The following is a 20,242-nucleotide window of genomic DNA, read 5'->3' on the forward strand; positions in this document are numbered from 1 at the left end:
AATGCAATGGTGCCCACCAAACTAGAGAGAACCCTCTCTGTTGCAGGGATCCCAAAGTACATTACACTTACCCTCTCTAATTTACACATGTTCAAGGGTAGTGAGCTGTAAAAATCCTTACCCTACGTTCACTACCATCTTCCTTTCCAACAGCTCTGGACCTCGTCCTTGGGCCAGGCATGGGTGGTCCTACTCTCACCCAAACTGGTGAGCTCTTTCTTTACCAGGAGGCACTTTGTTTCCCTCATATGGCTAGACTCTTGACAAGGCCACAGTCTGTCATCCTTCCCAGAAGTGCCTGTTTCCCAGAGTCAATATAGACTTCTGCTAACCTCATTTTTATTTGAGAGATTCGCTTTCCAGGTACTAGGAGTCGCAGGCTCAGAACTCAAGTGCTGTTGCAACCATAATGCTGATGATGGTGATGATGATGATGGACCTTTCCCATGGATCAGACCCCACACGAAGCACCTTAAATACACTGTCTTATTTAATTCTCTCAACAAATCCATGTCATATGCACTATTATCCTCTTCATTTTATGGAAGAGAACACTGTGGCTTAGGAAGGTTAAATCGGCCCATGGTTACACTGCTGGCCAAGTGTACAGCCAGCTCGGACCCTGCTCAGCTCTCCCCTGTAGCTCAGCCTGGGTGCTGAGCCTCCTCAGCCGGGCCTCCCAGCTTCCCTGGGCCTCCTTCCAGCTCTGCTTTCATCTTTCTAGGCTCCTCTCCCAAGGGCCCCGGCTGTAATCCACAGGTGGGCTGCCAAACCCTATCTAAATGCCTCCAAGTTGGTGGAAACCCCTAAGCTCTGCTCTCCCTCTTCCCACAGCCTCCCTGCGCTCCCCCCCAGGCTTCCTGGAGGAGTAGCATGGGAAATGTCCTCTCCCCAGGCCTCTCAAGACTGCAATGTAGCAACCTGCCCTCACCTCTGCAGTCCCCTCCTCACACCCAATTCCGGAGCCAGGAAGCAGTTTCTCCTCCTAAAAAGGCCATCAGCATCCTGCACTACATGGTTAAAATTTTGCCTGATCTTAGTGGGTGTTTTAATTGAATAAAGAATTCAAGTCTGGGCTTTAAATGCCATAGAAAAAGAAAAAGTTACTGTCTTTTCAGAATGCCCATTGTAACTTGTCCCTAGAGCTCCCCTCCGTCACCAACGGTCTTTTTTCCACTTGAACTGACAAACCGAACTGCCAGATAAATACAGCTGCAAAGTGAACAGTATGGATACGATTTCTTTCCCTCATTCATTTGCCCTCCCAGCTTTACCCCACAACAGTGAACGACTGCTCACCTTTTGGCTGTGTCTACATAGCACAAAGCCAAGGCTGACCCAACAGTCTTGACAATTTGGTACATTTGAGAGTGAAACACAGGGACTGAATTATGCTGTTTGACTTCATCAGTCACTTTCACCAAGTATCTGCCATAGTGTCACCCTATGCTGGGTGGCGGTTCTGCCACTAACCATCTGTGTGACCTCTCCCGGCCTCAGTTTTCCAATCTGTAATATGCAGGGATTTGATCCAAGATCTCTGGGGTCCCTGAAAGTTCTCAGGGTCTTTATTTTGTAGTTACAAAATACATCATTTACAAGTCAGATAATTTAGGGGTGACTGTTTGAATAAAAATGACACTCCATAAAATTTTCACCACATCATCATTTTATGGAGCAAGTTTCCGCTGTGCACTTGAAGCAGTATTCAATTACGAAAATCTGACTTGCAGCCAACTTTTAAGTGACACTTTTACTGTTTAAAGTGAGGCTTGCCTGTGGGTCACAGCTTCTAAAAACACTATCGTATGCTTTCTCCTGCATAGATTCCTTGACAGTGAAGCATTAGTAGAATTCGTTTTTAAATCATTACTTCTCTTGGACTGGTGGGGTTTTTTTCCTTTCTGTAAAATACAACATATTTACAAACTCTCAAAAACTGGCTTAGTGATAATAATCTACCGGTGCTTTTGAAACACAAACCAGGTACTATCCTTCCTCTGCCTAAAACTCTGCAGAGGTGTCTTGCAGTCCAGATTGTGAGCAGGCCTTAGCACATGCTGTTGCCTCCACATGGAACGCTCTCACAAACCCCTCTCTTACTTCTCCTTGCCTTGGAACTCAGCTCAATCACGACTTCTTCAGGGAATTGTCCCAGACTTTCTTGACTAGGTCAGATCCCTCAGGAGCAATTTGAGGTGCGTTTGGATGAGGACGTGGTTATGAACAGACTGGGCGCTCTGTTGTGCTCACATAGTCTGACTGGTTGCCCACTGCGTGTGCAGCCCTGTACAGGCACCAGGTCCACAGCAAGGTCTCTACCTTCATGGAGCTTACAATCAAATGGGAGAATGAACATGACCCCTCCCCTTGCAGAGCTCACAGGGAATTAAAGGAGTGATGGCAGTTAGCGTGGGGCCAGCTGCACGCAGGACAGGGTAGAAGGGCACTGCGTCATGCACCGATGTAGGATGAGGTTATGTCATAATCACGCATTTGCTCAAACAGTCCTCTTAGTACTTTCCATCCAGGAACCTGGAGGAGCAGGGACATGGACTGACAGCTCAGGCTGGCTGTGCCACTTGAAGGATGATCGCCTTCAACATGGTAAGAAGATCAGGGGTCTGTTTTCCTCCTCTTCCTCCATCCTGAGGGTCTTCCCACTCTCTTGGACTAGACCATCCCTCCCCAGGGCCAGGGCCTCTTAATTTCTGCTGCTTTAAATGCATTTTCTTTTCCAATGGTGCATCTCCTTTCCCATCAGTTACACTAGTAACATAGCCTACCGTATTCGGTTAATTTTGTAATAATTACAGAACGTCTGTAGATCCAGCTATTCCCCTGTCTGTAAAATCAACTAGTTCATGGCAGAATTGGGATCTCAAGCCAGGTCTCCGATTCTCAGTCCAGCGTTTCCGCGCCATCTCGCAGCATCCTGGGCAGAGCCAGGCCTTTTTCACAGCCCGGGGGAAGCCAGAGTCTGTCTCCTGCTGGCAGGGAGTTCCTTCCAGGCTTCTGGGGCCACTGCCAGAGAAGGGAGAGTGCGAGAAGTGGGGAGGGGGCCTACGCTTCTCTTTCTCTCCCTCATTGTGGAAGAAGGGAATAGATTACATGTGGGGGGAGGGGATTATGAAAATCAATAATTCATGACAGTTGATAAATGTCAGAAAAGTATTTACTCACGTTCATCCCCTGAAAGTCACATTCTCCATGTGTTCTTATTTGTCTTTCAACGATGGCATCAGCCAGGTGGACTCAGCAAGAGATAGCAAGGTTTTAGCAGAATGCTGCCCAGAGAGTTTCCTTTAACTTCATTTTTCCAGCCGGGGCTGGCTCCCAAGCTAGTTTTCCTTACTAGGTTGTTTGTTACATGAAAAGCAAATTCCCAGAGGTTTCTTAGATTGCCGACATCCTATGCAAAATGACTGCTCCCACCCACTCGCCCACCCACCCACTAATAAGACATAATGCCGTCTATTTTTGGTAACAATTAAAGGGCCTCCCAGTGAAAGCAGAAAGCTGTTTATTTTCTGTTACATCACTTGACTTTGCCTTCGAAGGCTGGTCTGTGCTCAGTGTTTTCGTGGTGATGCAAGTCGGCTCTCTCCTCCAGCAGTTGGATCCCTCCCAGCTCACAGCACCTCACAGGTCTCTTCCCCCGAGCAGTGCATTGCTGGAGCAAGGAGCAGCTCACGAATCAGCTGCAGGTCCCTGTTTTGAAAAGCGGAGATACAGAGGCAGAAGAAAAGGGTGGACTCTTGTGTGACCTGTTCTTAGAGCAAGACCATCACCATCTGAATTCCAGAAGCCCTGTTCATGTTTGGGGATATTTTTTCGACTGCATGGAAACAGAGAGAAGCAAAAGGATGGGAAATGCCTGCATCCCCCTGAAAAGAATTGCTTATTTCCTATGTCTCTTATCTGCGCTTTTGCTGACTGAGGGGAAGAGACCAGCGAAGCCAAAATGCCCTGCCGTGTGTACTTGTACCAAAGATAATGCTTTATGTGAGAATGCCAGAACCATTCCACGCACCGTTCCTCCTGATGTTATCTCATTGTAAGGCCCGTAAGCATTTTGATATCTAATTTACAATTTTAAAATTCCAGCCGTGTATTTGGGGCTTTGTATGTACTGGTAGAAGGGCATGGAGAGAGAGATTCCTCTTGCATGCTTGGCCATGTGACAGTGCTAACATTTTGCTGCATTTAGAATTTTTGATTTTTATTAGCTGCTTCTGAACATGCTTGGATACCCCCCAACCCTGAACATTATTATGAGAAACCTGTAGCAGATTCATCTCTCTTACTCCATCTGGGAAGGAGCTGTATCGTACTTTATAAAATAGTGTCAAAATAGGAACTGTTATGCTAAACCGGATTAACATAAGGTTTGTTCTGTGTGTGTGTGTGTCTCTTTGTGTGTCTGTTTGTTTGTTTTTTGTTTTTTGTTTTCTTTCAGATCCTTTGTGAGATCTGGTTTTACTGAAATCTCAGAAGGGAGTTTTTTATTCACACCATCGCTGCAGCTCTTGTGAGAAATATTTATATCATGACTATTTTTAATATGGCATATATTTGGATAAGCCCTGTAGTAAAATTATCTCAATATTAATTTTGTCAAATGTGAATATATTTCTGAAAGGAAAGAGAATATCAGTAAAGCGAGAGGTGCACAGGTTTGTTTGAGACTTCACACCAGCAGTGCAGGTTGATTCTTGCAGTGGTAAATTTGTTAACCTCTAATGCTGTCTACTTTAATGGCTATTTATGAAGTTGTTGTAATGTTGCAACAATGATCCCAAATCTTCTCCACTATTTTACTTTCATTTTTAACTTGAGAACTTTGGTTATTTTGCCTTGGAGTTTTTGAATTAGTCGATACAGAACCCAGCATAACATATGTGCTCAAGATGTTGTATCCTGGGAATCCGGGGCAGGCTGCTACTCGGTATGATTTACCATGTGGGAAAAAAAAAAAAAAAAAAACGTGGTTCTTTCTAGGTAATTCCTTAACATATCAATTCTCAAGAGACTGTTTTCTAATCTCATACAATTTATAACTAGTCCCCTTACAAGGAGGGAAAGAAAATATTAATGTAGGATAGTGCAAAGAATTACTCTTTGCTATGTGTTTTGAGTTGGTCACAAGGGAACCACATATTCAGTCTATGCCTGAAAATATTTTTAAAAACAATATTTGGTTAAGAAATTAGATCTCTTCACAGGCATAATGTAACATGCATAATTTGTTCTGATATGTAATGTTTGGCAATTGGAGTTCTAATTCTTCGAGCAGCATCACATAGGGGTCAAGAGATCTCCCGGTACTCAGGTATCAGGCAAAAGAGTTGGGTTGTAGCTAGACGTTGCAGGGAGAATTAGCCAATTGTCAGTCTGCTGAGTTTTAGGTATCTGAACTGCATGACTCAGGACCCAAGTTTTTTGCGTGTTTTGTTTTGGTTTTTCTTGCCTTGCTTGGCCATTTTGGCTGTTTCAGGTTATATACACATAGGCAAACAGCATGGAATTGAAATTGGAGAGGCCTATGTTTGAATCTCACCTCACAACTCATAGAACCTAGACATGTATTCTTGTGCAAATTACTAAGTCTCACTGAGCCTCAGTCTCCTTCTCTGTAAAATGGAGATGATAACACACACTTCAAAGGGTTGTTATCAGAGATAAATAAGACTTAAGATTTAAAGCACTTGGCGTAAGATATGGCAAGTGCTTACACGTTTTTATGAATGGTAGGGTTTTAAACTTTTATGCAAAGCTAAATGTCACTCAATCTATTGTTTTGTCTGTATGAAATCTCAAAACTGGTTTGACTATTTCATTGAATTCACAAAGTTGATCGGGTATTTTGACATTATGTAATGAAGTTGGCTAATATCCTTCCACTGGCTAATGTCTTCAAGTGACTAATAGCTGAGTAGACTATTTCTAAGGAGTTTATCTATTTGATTGATGGCTAGTGGCATGATGAGGGGAAGTGTTATCACATCAAACAAATCCAAGAAAGATAGTCTCTTTAGCACAGAAAGGAGCAAAGCCCCTAATTCTGTGATCTTTACGTAGGATAAGAATTTGCTGTATGTGAGAAAGTGACAAATTGTGTTTATGTTGCTCATTTGTTTCATAAATAAGTGGCTCATTTAGAAAGCATCCTTTTGATGTGCTAAGCCACCTCCCTCCCCCTAGGAGAGTAAAATAGATCAGTCCTTAAAATTCAAGAAGTCTCAGTCACACAACTCCTTATATTCTGACACTAGATGCACACTAACTTTGACAAAGCAAGCCTAGATTGATCGGCCTCACCAGCTACAACATCTCCACTTTGTTTTCGTTGGGTGGACCCAGCCACAGCAAGCAGAGATGCTGGACAGTGTTATAGAAATAGGTACCGGCTGCTGCAGGGTAATGTGACTACACGTATTTAGAATCACAGAGGGAAGCCAAGGGACTAGTTTTTAAATAGCCCAACCGAGTGTGTGCCATGCCCCTGTGTCCCATGCTCTGAGTTCCTATGGAACATTCCAGTCCTTATTTTCTAAAAGCAGTTCAGGTTTCAGAAATAACAAAAGGACAAGTAATTCTTGCCCTGTACGTCCTCAGTTAACTCACATTGGCTAACCTCAACCTGGTAGATTTGGGCCAGGGCTGATCTGATGCAAAATTATTAGGGGTCGAAGTTTGTCCCTAGTCTCCAGGACCCTGTTCTGGAAGACTTCGTTCTCCATCCTTGCTGCCCAATATTCTCTGCATCCTCCTGTCCTCAGGAAAGGTCTAAATAAGCTCATTTCCCCTGGGGAGGAAATAAAGAATAAGTACGAATGGGGCCACAATCAAAACAATTGTGGGAATGCACGCATCACAGTCAGAAAGAGTTCTGTGGGATAGGGCCATCCAGTGCCCTGAAAACCCCGCAAGGGTTGCCAACCTCCCATTGGAATGTGAAGACCAAGGGGCCTGCACTTGGTCACCATAGATCAGGCCTAGATCACACCAACCATTGCTAGGGACTAGCAATTAATTCTTGAGACACTTGTGACCACAGATTATCAAACTGACCCATCATCTCCTGTAAAAAGATAAACTTCAGAATCAAATCTGCTTGATTGATATACAAAACCAGTTGGTCTCTTACACCATTGTTGGAAAGGGAAAAGAAATGCACCATTCCCAACATCCACCCTAACAATCCGATAATTTCATTATGGCCCCAGATGCTTTTTCAGACCTTCTGCATGATGAGAAATACTTTCTGAAATGTCAGCCTGAGGTACTGAGGAAAACAGATGCGATACCTCAAGTTACAGGTAGTATTTCGGAAAAGATCCTGGTAGACCATGGCTGGCAGTTTGTGTTGGAAAACAAGGAAAACAAAAACCCAGAATCTGTAGAGAAAAGACAAAGAATAAAGTTATCCAATAAAAATTCATCAGATTAGGTATACAAAACATTTTTTTTTAATCTCACGGTTTTAAACAATAACACACACGCACACACACACAAAACCTTTCTCAAGTAAATACAATTTTATTCATGTTTCCATAGGGCCAGTTTTGAAATATAACCAGTGAGAACGATTATGCATTCTAACTTGCTTTTAGTGATAGAAAGTGGTTCTTTTAGTGAATGAGATTTAGAAAAATGTGTTTTCACACATTACAACCCTGTTTCTTCTCTATTACAGACTGAAATCCCCAGTGATATAGACTCATGACAGAAGTAAAATTCAAATTTAAGAGGAGAAGATGCGGCCACATTACCATTTGTTTATAACATATCTTAATGAGCTAAACCCCTCTAACTCCTAAGAGAGTTCTATTTACAAGGAATAAATTCCAGGGTTAGTTTTAGTATCATGCTCAAAAATATATATATATGTAAGAATTCAATTTGACCAGAAAAAAACTCTACTTATTCCAATAAGATTTGATTTTGTTTGAAACACAGAATTGATCCTTCTGGGGTGAAAATAGCATTATTTTAAAAATTAATACACAGTTGACACACAAGTACATAATGCATTAGAAATTTAATACTAAAAGCAAGTGGAAAAGCAAATAGCATGAACAAGAGACTAAGTCCATCCTTACTGTGGCTTTATTAGTTAGTCCTTCAAAATATTATTTGCCCTGGAAAAAATACCCGTGGCCTATCTTACCTTTAAAACAACTGCCATCGTTTTCTGTCCCTTCTTACATTACAAGTGTAGGAAAAAATTAGCAATCGTCAATGAGCACTCAAGCCGGACCTGTCAGCCGAGAGCGCTTCAGAGGACTGATTAGCTGGTTGCAGATGAGCATGTTTTGGTTTGTGGCTAGCGGAGGCCCACACGATGCACTGGAAAGTAAAAATTTGTTGTCTAGATTGTTTTGTCTACAGTTTTCCCAATGATACACAGATCTGATTTTTAACTTTTTAGTTAATTAATTCTTGTAACTGTGTCAACTAGCCCGGTAAGGCAAATGTTTTCTTTGTAAGCCTATTTCCTCCTCTCAGTTATTCAGGCAAGAAACGGAAGAGTTACTCTCCCCTTCTCCCTCACTGTCCACTTCCAACTGGACAAGTCCCCTCTCAAACAGCGTGAGAATCCACTGCCTCTTCTGCCCCCAGTGCCACCCCCTAATCGAGGCTAATCGAAGCTGCGTTCACGGTTTCCCAGGCCGCTTCCTCTGTCTGCTTTCGGTTCCCATCCTAGCCATGTCCCTTAGCGTTACCCTCGGAAACGCAGCTCTCGCCATGTCACCTTCTGCCTGGAAGCCTGTAATGGTTCCCTAGAAACAGAGAAAGTCTAAACGCCTGAGTTGGTTCTTTCCTATTTGTCCAGGGTTAACACTGACAACATTGACCCAACACACACACACACACACACACACACACACACACACACACACACACACACACACACACGCATGCACGCAGACACATGCACGCGCACACACACACACACACATGCACGCAGACACATGCACGCGCACATACACACACATGCATGCACACGCACGCACACACATACACGCACACACACACACACACACACGCAAACATGCTCCATTCATATCAGGCTGAAGTATCTCAATGCCATGACCTCAGATTCTATAGACTTTACTGATGTCCCCAGTACCGCTGCCATTTATTAGAACTGTTTATGGTTGTATCTGCCTTGTGCCTAGGGAAGAGCCTAGATGTTTTAGGCCTACATATCGCTTTTGATGTATTTGTTGAATTCAATCCATACTTCCATAGATTTCATGCTAAAGATTCCTGTTTTACAATCCATAGATAGTCCCGGTCATGTTCACACCCTTTCTTACGTTGGGTATACCCAATCTAAAAGTGAGCCAAACCAAAAAAAGTGCAAAGAGATATTTGCTCATGAAGTTATGACTTCAAACTTCTGTCAACAGAGATTTCGGGGAGCCAGAACATCTAAGGCAAAGCATCTCAGCCTTTCTGTACCCACTGCTTGAATCTCTTCCTGCTTCACATTTAGGCTCCAGGTTCCTCACTGGACTGTGGAGGCTGACTAGTCTCTCTCCTAAGAGAGGTAAAATTCCCCTTTATCCAGTCTGATAGGACATCCAAAGGGAAATGTTGTTTAAGCACTATTAAGATTTTAAAAAATTAACACAAAGAAAATTTCCTTTTTGACTTATTTATATCTGCTTAGCTAAAACAGGTGTTTATTTATTGTATAGTTGCAAGTAGTGACAAATGAAAGCAAAAGCCTCCCATTTTAGCAAACACGTTTTGGGGTTCCACCAAGTAGCAGGTACAATGTAGGGTTTTGTAAGGGACACACACAAAAATGACAAGCTGTCACTCCCTACCCTGATATGGCAGCTCCAAGTTAGCAGTGATTCCTAAAAAGGTAAATTGTATTTTGCCTGTATCTGAATGTATTGTAAGGTATCTTGATAAGCTTTCTTGTTTTCTTCAAAATGGTGTTCAGTTGATTGGTAATGCCAGTTGTTGATCCTTTAACTAACATGGGCTACAAAACATCTGCAGGGGCTTTACAACATCAGCCATGATATCAGAATGGCTGACCCTGGTGAGCTGACATGACAAGTGGCAAAGAACACAGGCTCTGTGGTCAGATAAACCCAGGTTCAAACCTCCACTCTGCTGCTAACTAGTTGGTGATTTGGGGCAAGCTTAATCAAGCCTAGATATCTGTATCTACAAAATGGGGAATAACCATGGTACCTATTGCACAGGATTACAGTAAGGATTAAATGAAACAGTGCATGAAAAGTGCTTGGCACAGTTCCTGTAATTCAATAAACATTAGCTTTATTACAGTATCTGAAAATCACTTTAATTTAAACTACTGTAACATCATAGTAGTGTCTGGTTGTGTGATCTGGGTTTGACTGCAATCCTGGCTTTAAAATTTAATGGTTCTACATACAGGTCTCTATCAGAACCTGTTAAGAAATCTTTCCTTCAAATACTTCTCACAGGAAATATGAACTATTTACCTTTCAAAAACAGTCATAACACTCTCACTTCTCCCTCATGAGTAAAATAACTGGCACCACATTTTGTAAAACATGTCAGATTTGGTTTAAAATAATTAACATTGGCCCGTATTCAGATGAGTGGCTCTGTGGTAGGATGGATAGAGGCTTGAACTAGAGGTCAGGAGACATAAGTTTGAATTCCAGTTTGGCCACTATTGGGCTGTGGGACTTAAGATAGGTCACAAAATTATACACATAAAATACCAGAGATAGATTAAATTATGCTTCTCAAACTGAAATGCTAATGGGGTTTAGGGTGGTAAGATAAATGAAGGAAGCAGTTGGGTATAAAACAATATGGAGTGGTGGTGACTGAGGTAAACCAGATTAGATAGCTTGCCTAAAAATGACATCCTCGCCTCCAACTGAGTATTGCTGATGGGAATGTGGTACATGGACAGGGGGCCATATCTTCCTATTTTTTAAAGGGAAGCAGAAATTTGGAGACAGATTTTTAAATAGGATAAAGACCAAACAAAGCTTAACTTGGCATTTTGAGGCCTTCATATTCAATTACAACTAAGATCTCTTCCTATCTTAAAGTTCTATTGTATTGTATTGTATTCTACAAACAGAGTGTTAATTTAATACAATATAGAAAATGATCTTGTTAAAGAAATGAACAAAAATTATTTTATCAGTTCTAACAAACCAGTAAATTAAATTGTTAATTGACAGAGGCTCATAATATGGAATTGGCTGTTATAAAGTTATCGTTAAAATAATAATGTAATTCTCAGTCTCCCAAACAGGTCCAAAGGGATCTTACCAGGCCCTCCACATAGTGGCTGATGGTATAACAGTGTTTCAGTATTTCTCTCACGGGGCAAGGACTGGAAAGGAATTGTTGGGTCCATTTACATAGCAGGATGGCAGGTGTTTGGCTGTGTAAAATATGATTTAAAAGTGCTGAATCTTTAAAAAATACAGACTAAAATTTATATGTACAAATAACTCTTGACCTACAAAGAATTCATCATGGATGAATTCATCATAATTCTTCCCAACTGTGCTTCCATGGCTATGAATTTCTGAATCCTTGTTTGAGAATTGTTCTCACTGCCAGTTTACAAGCCATGCAATAAAATCAAGCATGGTTTTGTTAAGGGCATCAGTCATTTTTGTATCGTCTGGTGCTAAGCACCTTATATATCTCATTATTTATTTTATCCTTAATAACCCTTTGAGGTGGGTATGATTATCTCCATTTCACAGATGAAGCACTGAGTCCTAAAAGACTTAGGCAACCTCCTCAAAGTCACACCCCTAATAAGTAGCAGAGCTGGGCTTTAACCCACATCCTCACTTTCAACCACTTCTGTTTACTTCCTCCTAAACATGAATTATCGGGCTTGACTTTGCATAGTTTTGTTCCTAAAATCAAATTCCCTCTCAAAGGGTCAGCCTTTGCCATTAACAAAAGTATTCAGGGGAATGTGTCCTGATTTCTGGAGACAATGACTGAAAAAGAGTTTCAAAAGCCCTTTGAAAGAGGGGCAGCATTGCTGGCAAGAACATCTAGTTTCCCTAGGTTTCAACTCTCATTTGTATGTGTAAGCTCCAATTTCTCTGCTGAAGAGAGAGAGAGAGAGAGAGAGAGAGAAAGAAAAGAGCAAAGGAAAAAGGCCTTATTTACTTTAAAGTTACACCTTATACCAGTGTTTTCTAAACTTGTGTCCTGTGGCACAGTTGTCCTGAAAGAAAAGAGTCTGTGCTCAAATAAATTTGGGAAACTGCACATTCTCTCCTTGCTTGGCTATTCATGCTGCACCTTGGCATTTAAAATCTCTGAAATTATTTAAAGTTGTTTCACTTTTCTAACATCCCATAGAATATTGGTTCTATGAAACATACGTTGGGAATATATGCATGTGATATTTATTTTATTTATTAGCTTAATTATTTATAGCTCACCTTGTTCTAGAGAGGCTGGATAGCACAGCACAGACAGGTAGAAAGAATCCCATTCTCATACTTTAAACCGTTAGTCTCCATAGAAGGAGTGACTTGAGCCAATTTCATTAGCATGGATTTATTGATGTGATATCTGAGAGTCAGGGCTCACCACCACCTATCCACCTGGTCAAGCAGCTTGGAAAACCTCTTCTTTAGAGATCTCCTAGTAGATGTTCCTTTTGGGGAGGAAAGAGACGATCACTCACAGCCAACTGAACAGGAAAAAGGCTCCTGAGCTTACACTCTTGCTGTTTTTATTTGGAGCGGGTTCCCTCACAGCTGTTTCCTGAGTAGCTAAACCCATTTCCCTGGGTTTGTTTCATGGAATATTCATTTTGGGTAAAGCTCAATGATAAAAGTATCCCCTTATCGACAAGATTGGGAAGCTGCATATTTAATTCCCTTTTGAAGAGTCAAAATCTACTTAAGGATAGAAAAGACTCTCATAGTTAAGAACCCTGATTAACTTCTTTAAGCCACTTTTCTTAAACTTATCTGCCATTTTTTTGTTCGTGGAAGTCTCTTAGCCCCTTGAAGTTCTTGCATTCTTGAGAATATCCTCTGGGAAATACTGCACAAGGCTGTTGTAGGTTTGCAGCAGGTACTGGGCAGAGCTGATGGAACAAGAAAGGAGAAGCTGGCTTCACTTCTGGCCAGTAACCAGTCCCAATGAAAAGAACCTGCCTGAGCCTGGAGTCCCAGCTCTGCCACTTACAAGCTTTGACTTACTTTACCTGTCACACTTGTTTTCTTTATGTTCTAAGCAGGGAACATAAAACCTGTATTACAGCATTCATCTGAGGATTAAAATGAGATGCCAACCTGCTAAGATGAGCCCTGGCACAGAACAGTCTTTAGATGAAATTCTAGCTGCTTCCTCTTGTTGTTTCACAATCAGGGAGATAGAGGGGGATTTTATAAAAACATGGGAAGTGTGGGTATGACTAGTTGTGCCAGCTCCTAGAAAAGGCAGTTTTGACTGTCCTGGGAAGAGGGGTAATGGACCATAAGACCAAGGAGTAGGCCCACGCTCAAATCTTTGCTAGTGTGCTTGCCAAGGGTGTCCCCACAAATCTAAAACCTACAGCCTAATCCTGGCCCTGCCACTGACAAAAAATGTGACCTTGGTCATCACTTAACCTCTGTAGGCCACAGTTTCCTCATCTAAAAAGAGAAGTTAGACTATATATGTCTCTGGAGTACCCCCCACTCAGATTAATGTGGAGTCAAAATTAGGTTATTCCCAATCCATCCACATTGAAGAGGTGGTAGTCTACTTAAGGATAGCTGAATTACATTGAAAACGTTTTTCAAAAATGAGAGTCAAAAAGAACTGTCAAATAATGTACTCGTGCAATGCTTCCCATTTGATGCTTTCCTATCTTAAGAGCATATTTTAAAATATTCAAAGGTAAATTATTCACATGGCATATGCACTTAGAATGTGTGCATTTAACTAATGTGAATCATCAGCCTATTATTAATTATCATTCAACCAGCCCTATACTTTTGGATAAAAGAGAATATTAGTAATAACCAGAAGGTCTGAATCATTTAAGCAAAGCCAGCTCTAAACAAGCTGGCAAGCCCTCCACCTGAGCCCTCATAGCTTCCAACAGTTGTAACTGTGCATCTTGTGCACTCATTTACAAACAAATATACACATGCATGTACAAACACACAGACCCATAAATACTTGGGAATGTGCACACTCATGTTCCTACACACTTCCCATGGCTGCTTAATACTCTGGACAGTGCCTATCAAAGTCTTGTTGGGCAAGTGACAAGCCCACTGGACCTAAGTTTCCTTAGCAGTAAAACTAAGGAACTTTGCTCGATATGTCAGGGCTCTTTCAACTCTGACATTTCACGTCTATGTTCTTTGCTTAGATATTCTTTGGCAAAAGCATGGGAAACACGCTCATATACATTACCTCATGTAATTGTTGGAATCATCCAAAAGTCTTTTTGCTATTATAATTCCCATTTTAACAGATGATGGAACATTATTCACCTACTTAAGGCATTAATGTACAATAATAAGTGGCAGTTACAAGCTTTGAAGTCCAGTTCTCTCTTCTATATCCAGTCAATGCAGTCTCCAAGTGACAACAAGGTACTGGCTGCTCACTCCTCTCTTCTTCATCCAGAGTAGTTTTCACAGAGGGGGATAATATGGGAGAACCTCCTAAGTCATCTCCCCTCCACAGCCAGGAGAACCTGCTCTGGGCTGGAATATAGGATGCAGAGCACTCATGGGCCAATGACAATTCTCATGGCAGTCAAGACATTACAGGGGACTGGAAAGAGTCTGAGGAAGTGTCATTACAGTCAGGGGCTGTGATCTGGGACCAGATGAGCAGTCTGGCTTGAGACATGGGACGTTTTCTCAGCAGGGGTCACCCTCCCCCCACCGTTCAGCCATCTGCAGATTAGCCTCCCTGCACCCCAACCCCTCCATGCCTACTCTTCCATGAATGAAGCCTGCAATGCTGCAAATACAGACTCATACATCTTTAGAGCTAAAAGAAACTATCTAGGCTAGCCCGCTCGTTTTACAACATAGAGAGGAGAAGTGGTGTGCTCAAGGCCAAATGGAAGACAAGGCTGAGTAGGAATTAAGACTCAGGCTCCCTGATTCCCTCTTCAGTGTGCTCCTTCCCTGGCCCCTAGAAGAGGTGAGAAGCCAGGGCACGAAAGCTCTTCAGCGGCCCATCAGACTTGGCACCCACACGTGTGCCTACACAGTCCTCTCACTCTGATGGACTCTGTCTCTAGCCTCTCAGCTGGACTTTGAGCAGCTTTTGCCTTGAGCCCCTGCAGTTAGACCCTCATTCTTAGATCCCCTCTCCTTCATTTACTTCTCTGTCGCTGGCCCCAGGCTCCCTCCAAACCATGAACTCCATGCTAACCCTGTCACCTACTTTTCTGCTCCTTTTGAAGTAAATTCTGCTGGTCCTAGCTTTGAGCCCAACCAGAAATTCCTTAACAGCCTTATGGCCTTTTTGCTAAAGTGTTGTTGCTTATGAAGGGATGTGACCCACCCCTACAGGCAGCTGGATGGAGGCAGCTGGAGCTTGGGGTTAGCAGACATTTCACAGGTCACATCTTCTGATCGATCCCAATGCACAATTAATAATAAAATTATGAAAGCTTTTTCCAAAAAACCTATCATCAACAGGGAACTTTAAGAATGTTATTCTAAATAACTGTTGAAATCAAATAGGCAATTTAAAAAGATTATTACATATCAAAACTTACTGGATGCTTTACACAGAAGTAGACTTATATTTCTAAATATTTTTATTTTTAATCAGAAATATTAAAAATATATTATTGAGCACTAAACTCAGTGAATATCCTAAGGAAACCAGGAGGAAAAAAGACAATAATGATGAAAAGATAAAATGAATTAGGAAGCAGAGGGAATAATAAATAAATGTAAGATTTGATCCTTGGAAAAAAAGCAATAAAATAGCAGACATTTGAAGGAAGCAGCACTCACAAATCAGGGAGGCATTAATTATTCCACAAAACTTCGGGTAAATTTTGGTAAATATTTAGAAAAAATTGAGGTAGTGTCTCACCTCACATCATACATAAATGTCCCAAATGGATTAAAGAGCTAAATGTAAAGAAATAAGTAAAAAAAAAAAATAAAAAGGGAAGATTATGTAATATTTCATTTATGTCAAGGTAGAAAAGAAGATTTTAAGAATAAAAGCAGAGAACCCATACACAATGGAAGTTGATATATTTTGTTAAATAAAAATGTAAAGCATCTATATGTTAAAAATTATGAATGAAAAGTCAAATCATAATTAGTAGGGGAAAACTCAACATGAAATAAGATAGGAAAAGAATATTCATATTAAATAAAAAGTGCTTAAAAAGCAGGGAAAACAGTTAAAAGACATGAGTTCATACAAAAAGAAACAAAAATAATGATACTAAATGTTGGAGGACGTGGGCAGATAGGCATTTTCATTCTCTGAATTGGACGTGTAATTTACTACAAGTTAGCAATAAAGAACTAGAGACTTAAAAACCATCGATAGTTCAATAATCCTACTGTACAGCCTTTCTAAATCTCCCTCCTGGTAAGGAAGCATACACTCCCTTGGTTACAGAAGAGAAAAATCCTCCCCGCTCCTCCCACAGTCTCTTTTTCTGCTGAATCCATAAGTGTGCAGCCCTTAGGAGACGATACAGATAGGTTAAGGCATATCCCTGTGTCTACCTCCACCAAATTCTAGGGGAAAATGCCTGGCCCCTTCCCTCCCTGGGAAAAGAGGAAGCGGCAGAGACCTCCAGTGTTCCCACAGGACCAGGGCAGAGGGCAAATTCTATACCGCCTCTGCACAAGCCCACAGGATGGCTGCTTGACAAGGTCATTCAGGCAGAACATCGGTCCCCACAAACCCTTCCATGATGCTGCTGTCGTGAGGATTGTTGTCACATCTGACTCATATTATTGCAGTCTCTTGCTACACGTAATTGTGGGACAGGAAAATCCATAGCACCTCCATGTCCCGCAGCAGCTGCTCCGATCAGACTTCCTGCAAGGAGCAGAGGCCTCTCAGTCACCACAGGTAGAGAGGGGGTGCTGTTTAGACCTGGAAAGCTTAGCATGTGCATCCCTGGATGCTTATGAGTCACCTGGGGAGCTTTTAACTATCCCAGGCCACACTCCAGGTGTAAAATTTAACCAGAATCCCTGAGTGTGGGAGCAAGATATCAGTGTTTTTAAAGCTCCCTAGGTGATTCCAAGTGCAACCGAGATTGAGAATCCCTGGCTTAGGATCTAACGCAGATCTAGGCGTCCCTCCCGTGCCCACCTTCAAACACACTTCCCTTTGTGGGGTCTGCTCCACATTCTGCTTTCTCCAAAGTGTTCCTTGCACACCCTTTTGCCCACCATGGATCCAACTCAACTTTGAGGCATCCTTTTTCCTTCGGTTCTTCTGCTGGCTGGCTCCATTTCTCAGTTTGCCAAATCCCTAGGAAGGATCTAATCTTAGCTCAACTCACCTTTTTGACCCAGGCTACTTGAGCCGTGGGATGCTGCCCAACCTAGAGGTTGGCTACTCTGGGGCAGGAGCTGAATCTTTCTTGCCCTAATAATCTATAGAAAGGGCTGGTGGTTGTGCAATATAAAATACAGCCACCCTGGTCAGCCCCAGGTCTGCTGTCTGTAAACATGCGGTAGGGTGGGTGCAGTTTCCCTTAACAGGGACTGTGAGCTACTGTCACATACCTGGTTCAATAACAAATCATAATATTTAAATCAAATATATTTTAAAAATGAAAGATTGAAATTTTACCCTTTTTATAGGACATGATACAGGAGCCTTTTAAGTATACATAGGATAATAAAATGGATAGCCCATCCAACCATATTTAGAAGGTATATATAGTTTTATACGTCCATATAAACTACAAGTGAATCTAGAATTGAAGGACTATGGTATTTATTATTATCTTAGTCAGAGGGATTTTTTCTGGCTTTTATAAAAACTTTTTAATTGAAGTATAATATGCATAAGGGAAAGCACACATATCATAAGTGTACATCTTGATTTTTTACAAAGTGAACACCCCTGTAACTAGCAGGCAGGTCACTAAACCAAGCTTTATCATTACCCCGAAGACACTGCCTCTGCTCCCTTTTAGTTACTACGCATGACCAAGAGTAATCAGTATCTTGACTCCTACCATCATGTTAGTTTTGCTGGGTTTTGTACTTTATGTAAGTGCCATCATATAGAATGTACTTCCTTGTGTTCTGGCTTCTTTTCCTCAAATACTCACCCAGATTTTTGCCTGTAGTTGTAGTTTTAGCCAGAGATTTTAGTCCTTGAAGTCCAGTTCAACAAACATTATTCAGCCAGGACCTGTGCCCCTGACTGGGGACACAAAAACAAATAAGGGTAAATCCCTGCTGTAAGGAACGTTCACTCTAGTAATCTAGTAGTGATCAGAATTTAATGTAAAGTGAATTCCTCTTTGTTCAACAAATATTTATTCAGTGTTCACTATTACAGGTGCCAGGGATAAGCAATGTACACTCAGACAAAAATTCTAGTGGAAATGCTCTCTTTTGTTTCCGTGACATGTGTGGGCAAGTTCTGCCCACTAATAGCCATTTCCCGCTCTGTTCTGCATCTGATTTAACATAAGGGAAACTAGCAATGGAAGCTATTGCTTCTGGTGACTTGGCGCGTGTAATTATGAAGTCGCTGGTCCAGCTGTGGGACAGTTTGCAAACCAACCAGTGAGCATGGGAGGTATTTCTCTGTACCTATTTCTGCCGTATTCCATTCCCCCAACCCCAATGCTGCCTATACAAAATGAAACAAAAGTCTGGAACCTTAGGAAGCTTTTGGATGTTAGTTTACCTTGGAGGAAGGCTGAGCATCTTGTTGTTTCCCAGAAGAGACAATTGCTAGAATTGTGACGGAAATCATAAATCTTTGAATTGGATTTTACAACAATGGAGCTCTAATATGTATCACTGTTTATTAGTGTTGGCTTGTGAGAGCCTAGGGAATAAATTAATTATAAAACTATGACGTTGGAGGGAGAAGGGATTGGAAGAGAATCCAACACCACCCCAGGATTGTTAGTTCAGGAAGAAATGCAAGCGAGGATCTCATTTTGTTGTTTGGTTTATCCCCCTCCCACCACCCATTTTAATGGAAAATTTCAAGCATATATAAAAGTAGAGAAAATAGTAAAACTCACTCCTATTTACCCATCTTTCAGTGTCAAAAATTATCAATCGATGCCGAATTCATTTCTAATTCCTTGATGTCTCCCTTCCCTGATTATTCTGAAGCAATCTCAGATGTCAGATAAACTGCTCATAAATGTTCAGAAAGTGAGATCTCCTAGTTAACAGGCTCAGAGTAAAGTCACTGAGCTCATTAGTGGCAGTTATTTTTAATCCCTGGGCTTCAAAAGTAAAAGTCACAAGGTTTACTAACAGAATTATTACTGCTGCTGTTATATTATTATAATATTATACAATACACTGTTGTATTCTTTGGCCTAAAAGTACCTTTTTTAAGCCTCTCATTTTGAAAACTGGCAAGTTCTCCAAGGAGTTCAACAGAGTGTGAGGAAGAACAGGGATGATGTTCTTTTTCATCAATAATTTCAAAACCAAATCCCTGCGGATTTTTAAATTGTAAATAAATTTGTCCAAGTGAAAGTGTTTTTTCAACTATTTATCAATAAAATGGGTCTAAGCCTCAATGTTTCCCGTCTTCGGTCTGTCCTATTTTCGAAGAAGGAAGTTAGTTGACATTCCTGAGCCTGTGTCAATGGCCTGGCAGCTATGAGATATCACAGCACAACCGGACACGGAGCTAAAACTCTCTTGGTTTCCCAGGCCTCAGACACCAAAGCACCATTGTTTTGGACAGTCAGAACGCGACAGAGGTTTCCAGAGCAAGTAGAAAAGATGGTTAGTGTCTTTGCCATGAAAACGTGCAAAATGTTGATTGGGCTGCTTCGGCTGTCATACCTGCCCTATTGTATCTCAAAATGTTACCCGGGGCACGTGACAGCCATCATTGTGAGGAGTGGGGTACAAAGCCCCCTTCCATGCGCATTCGATGAGGAGATCATTAGGAGTAAAAAAAGCTACAAAGATTATGTGCATAAATAACATTGTAAAAGACAGACATCCAGACATTTTCTGTATACAACTCCTACTTGTTCCTCTGCATGATAAAAGCTGCA

General features: G+C 41.5%; 1 protein-coding gene and 1 long non-coding RNA gene across 5 annotated transcripts in view; one reads left to right on the forward strand and one right to left on the reverse strand.

Annotated features, from left to right (window-relative positions):
* Positions 1 to 3,570: 3,570 nt before the first annotated feature.
* On the reverse strand, positions 3,571 to 8,212 carry LOC134382110 (uncharacterized). Its single transcript, XR_010024048.1, has 3 exons — positions 8,174 to 8,212; positions 7,311 to 7,400; positions 3,571 to 3,711 (listed from the first exon to the last, which is right to left on the reverse strand). It is a non-coding gene; the product is annotated as an uncharacterized LOC134382110 (long non-coding RNA).
* The window catches only part of LGI1 (leucine rich glioma inactivated 1), a 46,676-nt gene continuing 30,031 nt past the window's right edge, over positions 3,598 to 20,242 (forward strand). For all 4 annotated transcript variants that reach the window (XM_063102328.1, XM_063102330.1, XM_063102326.1 and 1 more), the window contains exons 1-2: positions 3,598 to 4,057; positions 4,460 to 4,531. In XM_063102328.1, the coding sequence (XP_062958398.1) occupies positions 3,843 to 4,057; positions 4,460 to 4,531 (287 nt within the window). In that variant the 5' untranslated portion in view covers positions 3,598 to 3,842. The remainder of the gene's footprint in view (positions 4,058 to 4,459; positions 4,532 to 20,242) is intronic.

The sequence above is a fragment of the Cynocephalus volans genome, chromosome 7, assembly GCF_027409185.1.
Source record: "Cynocephalus volans isolate mCynVol1 chromosome 7, mCynVol1.pri, whole genome shotgun sequence".
Lineage (NCBI taxonomy): Eukaryota > Metazoa > Chordata > Mammalia > Dermoptera > Cynocephalidae > Cynocephalus > Cynocephalus volans.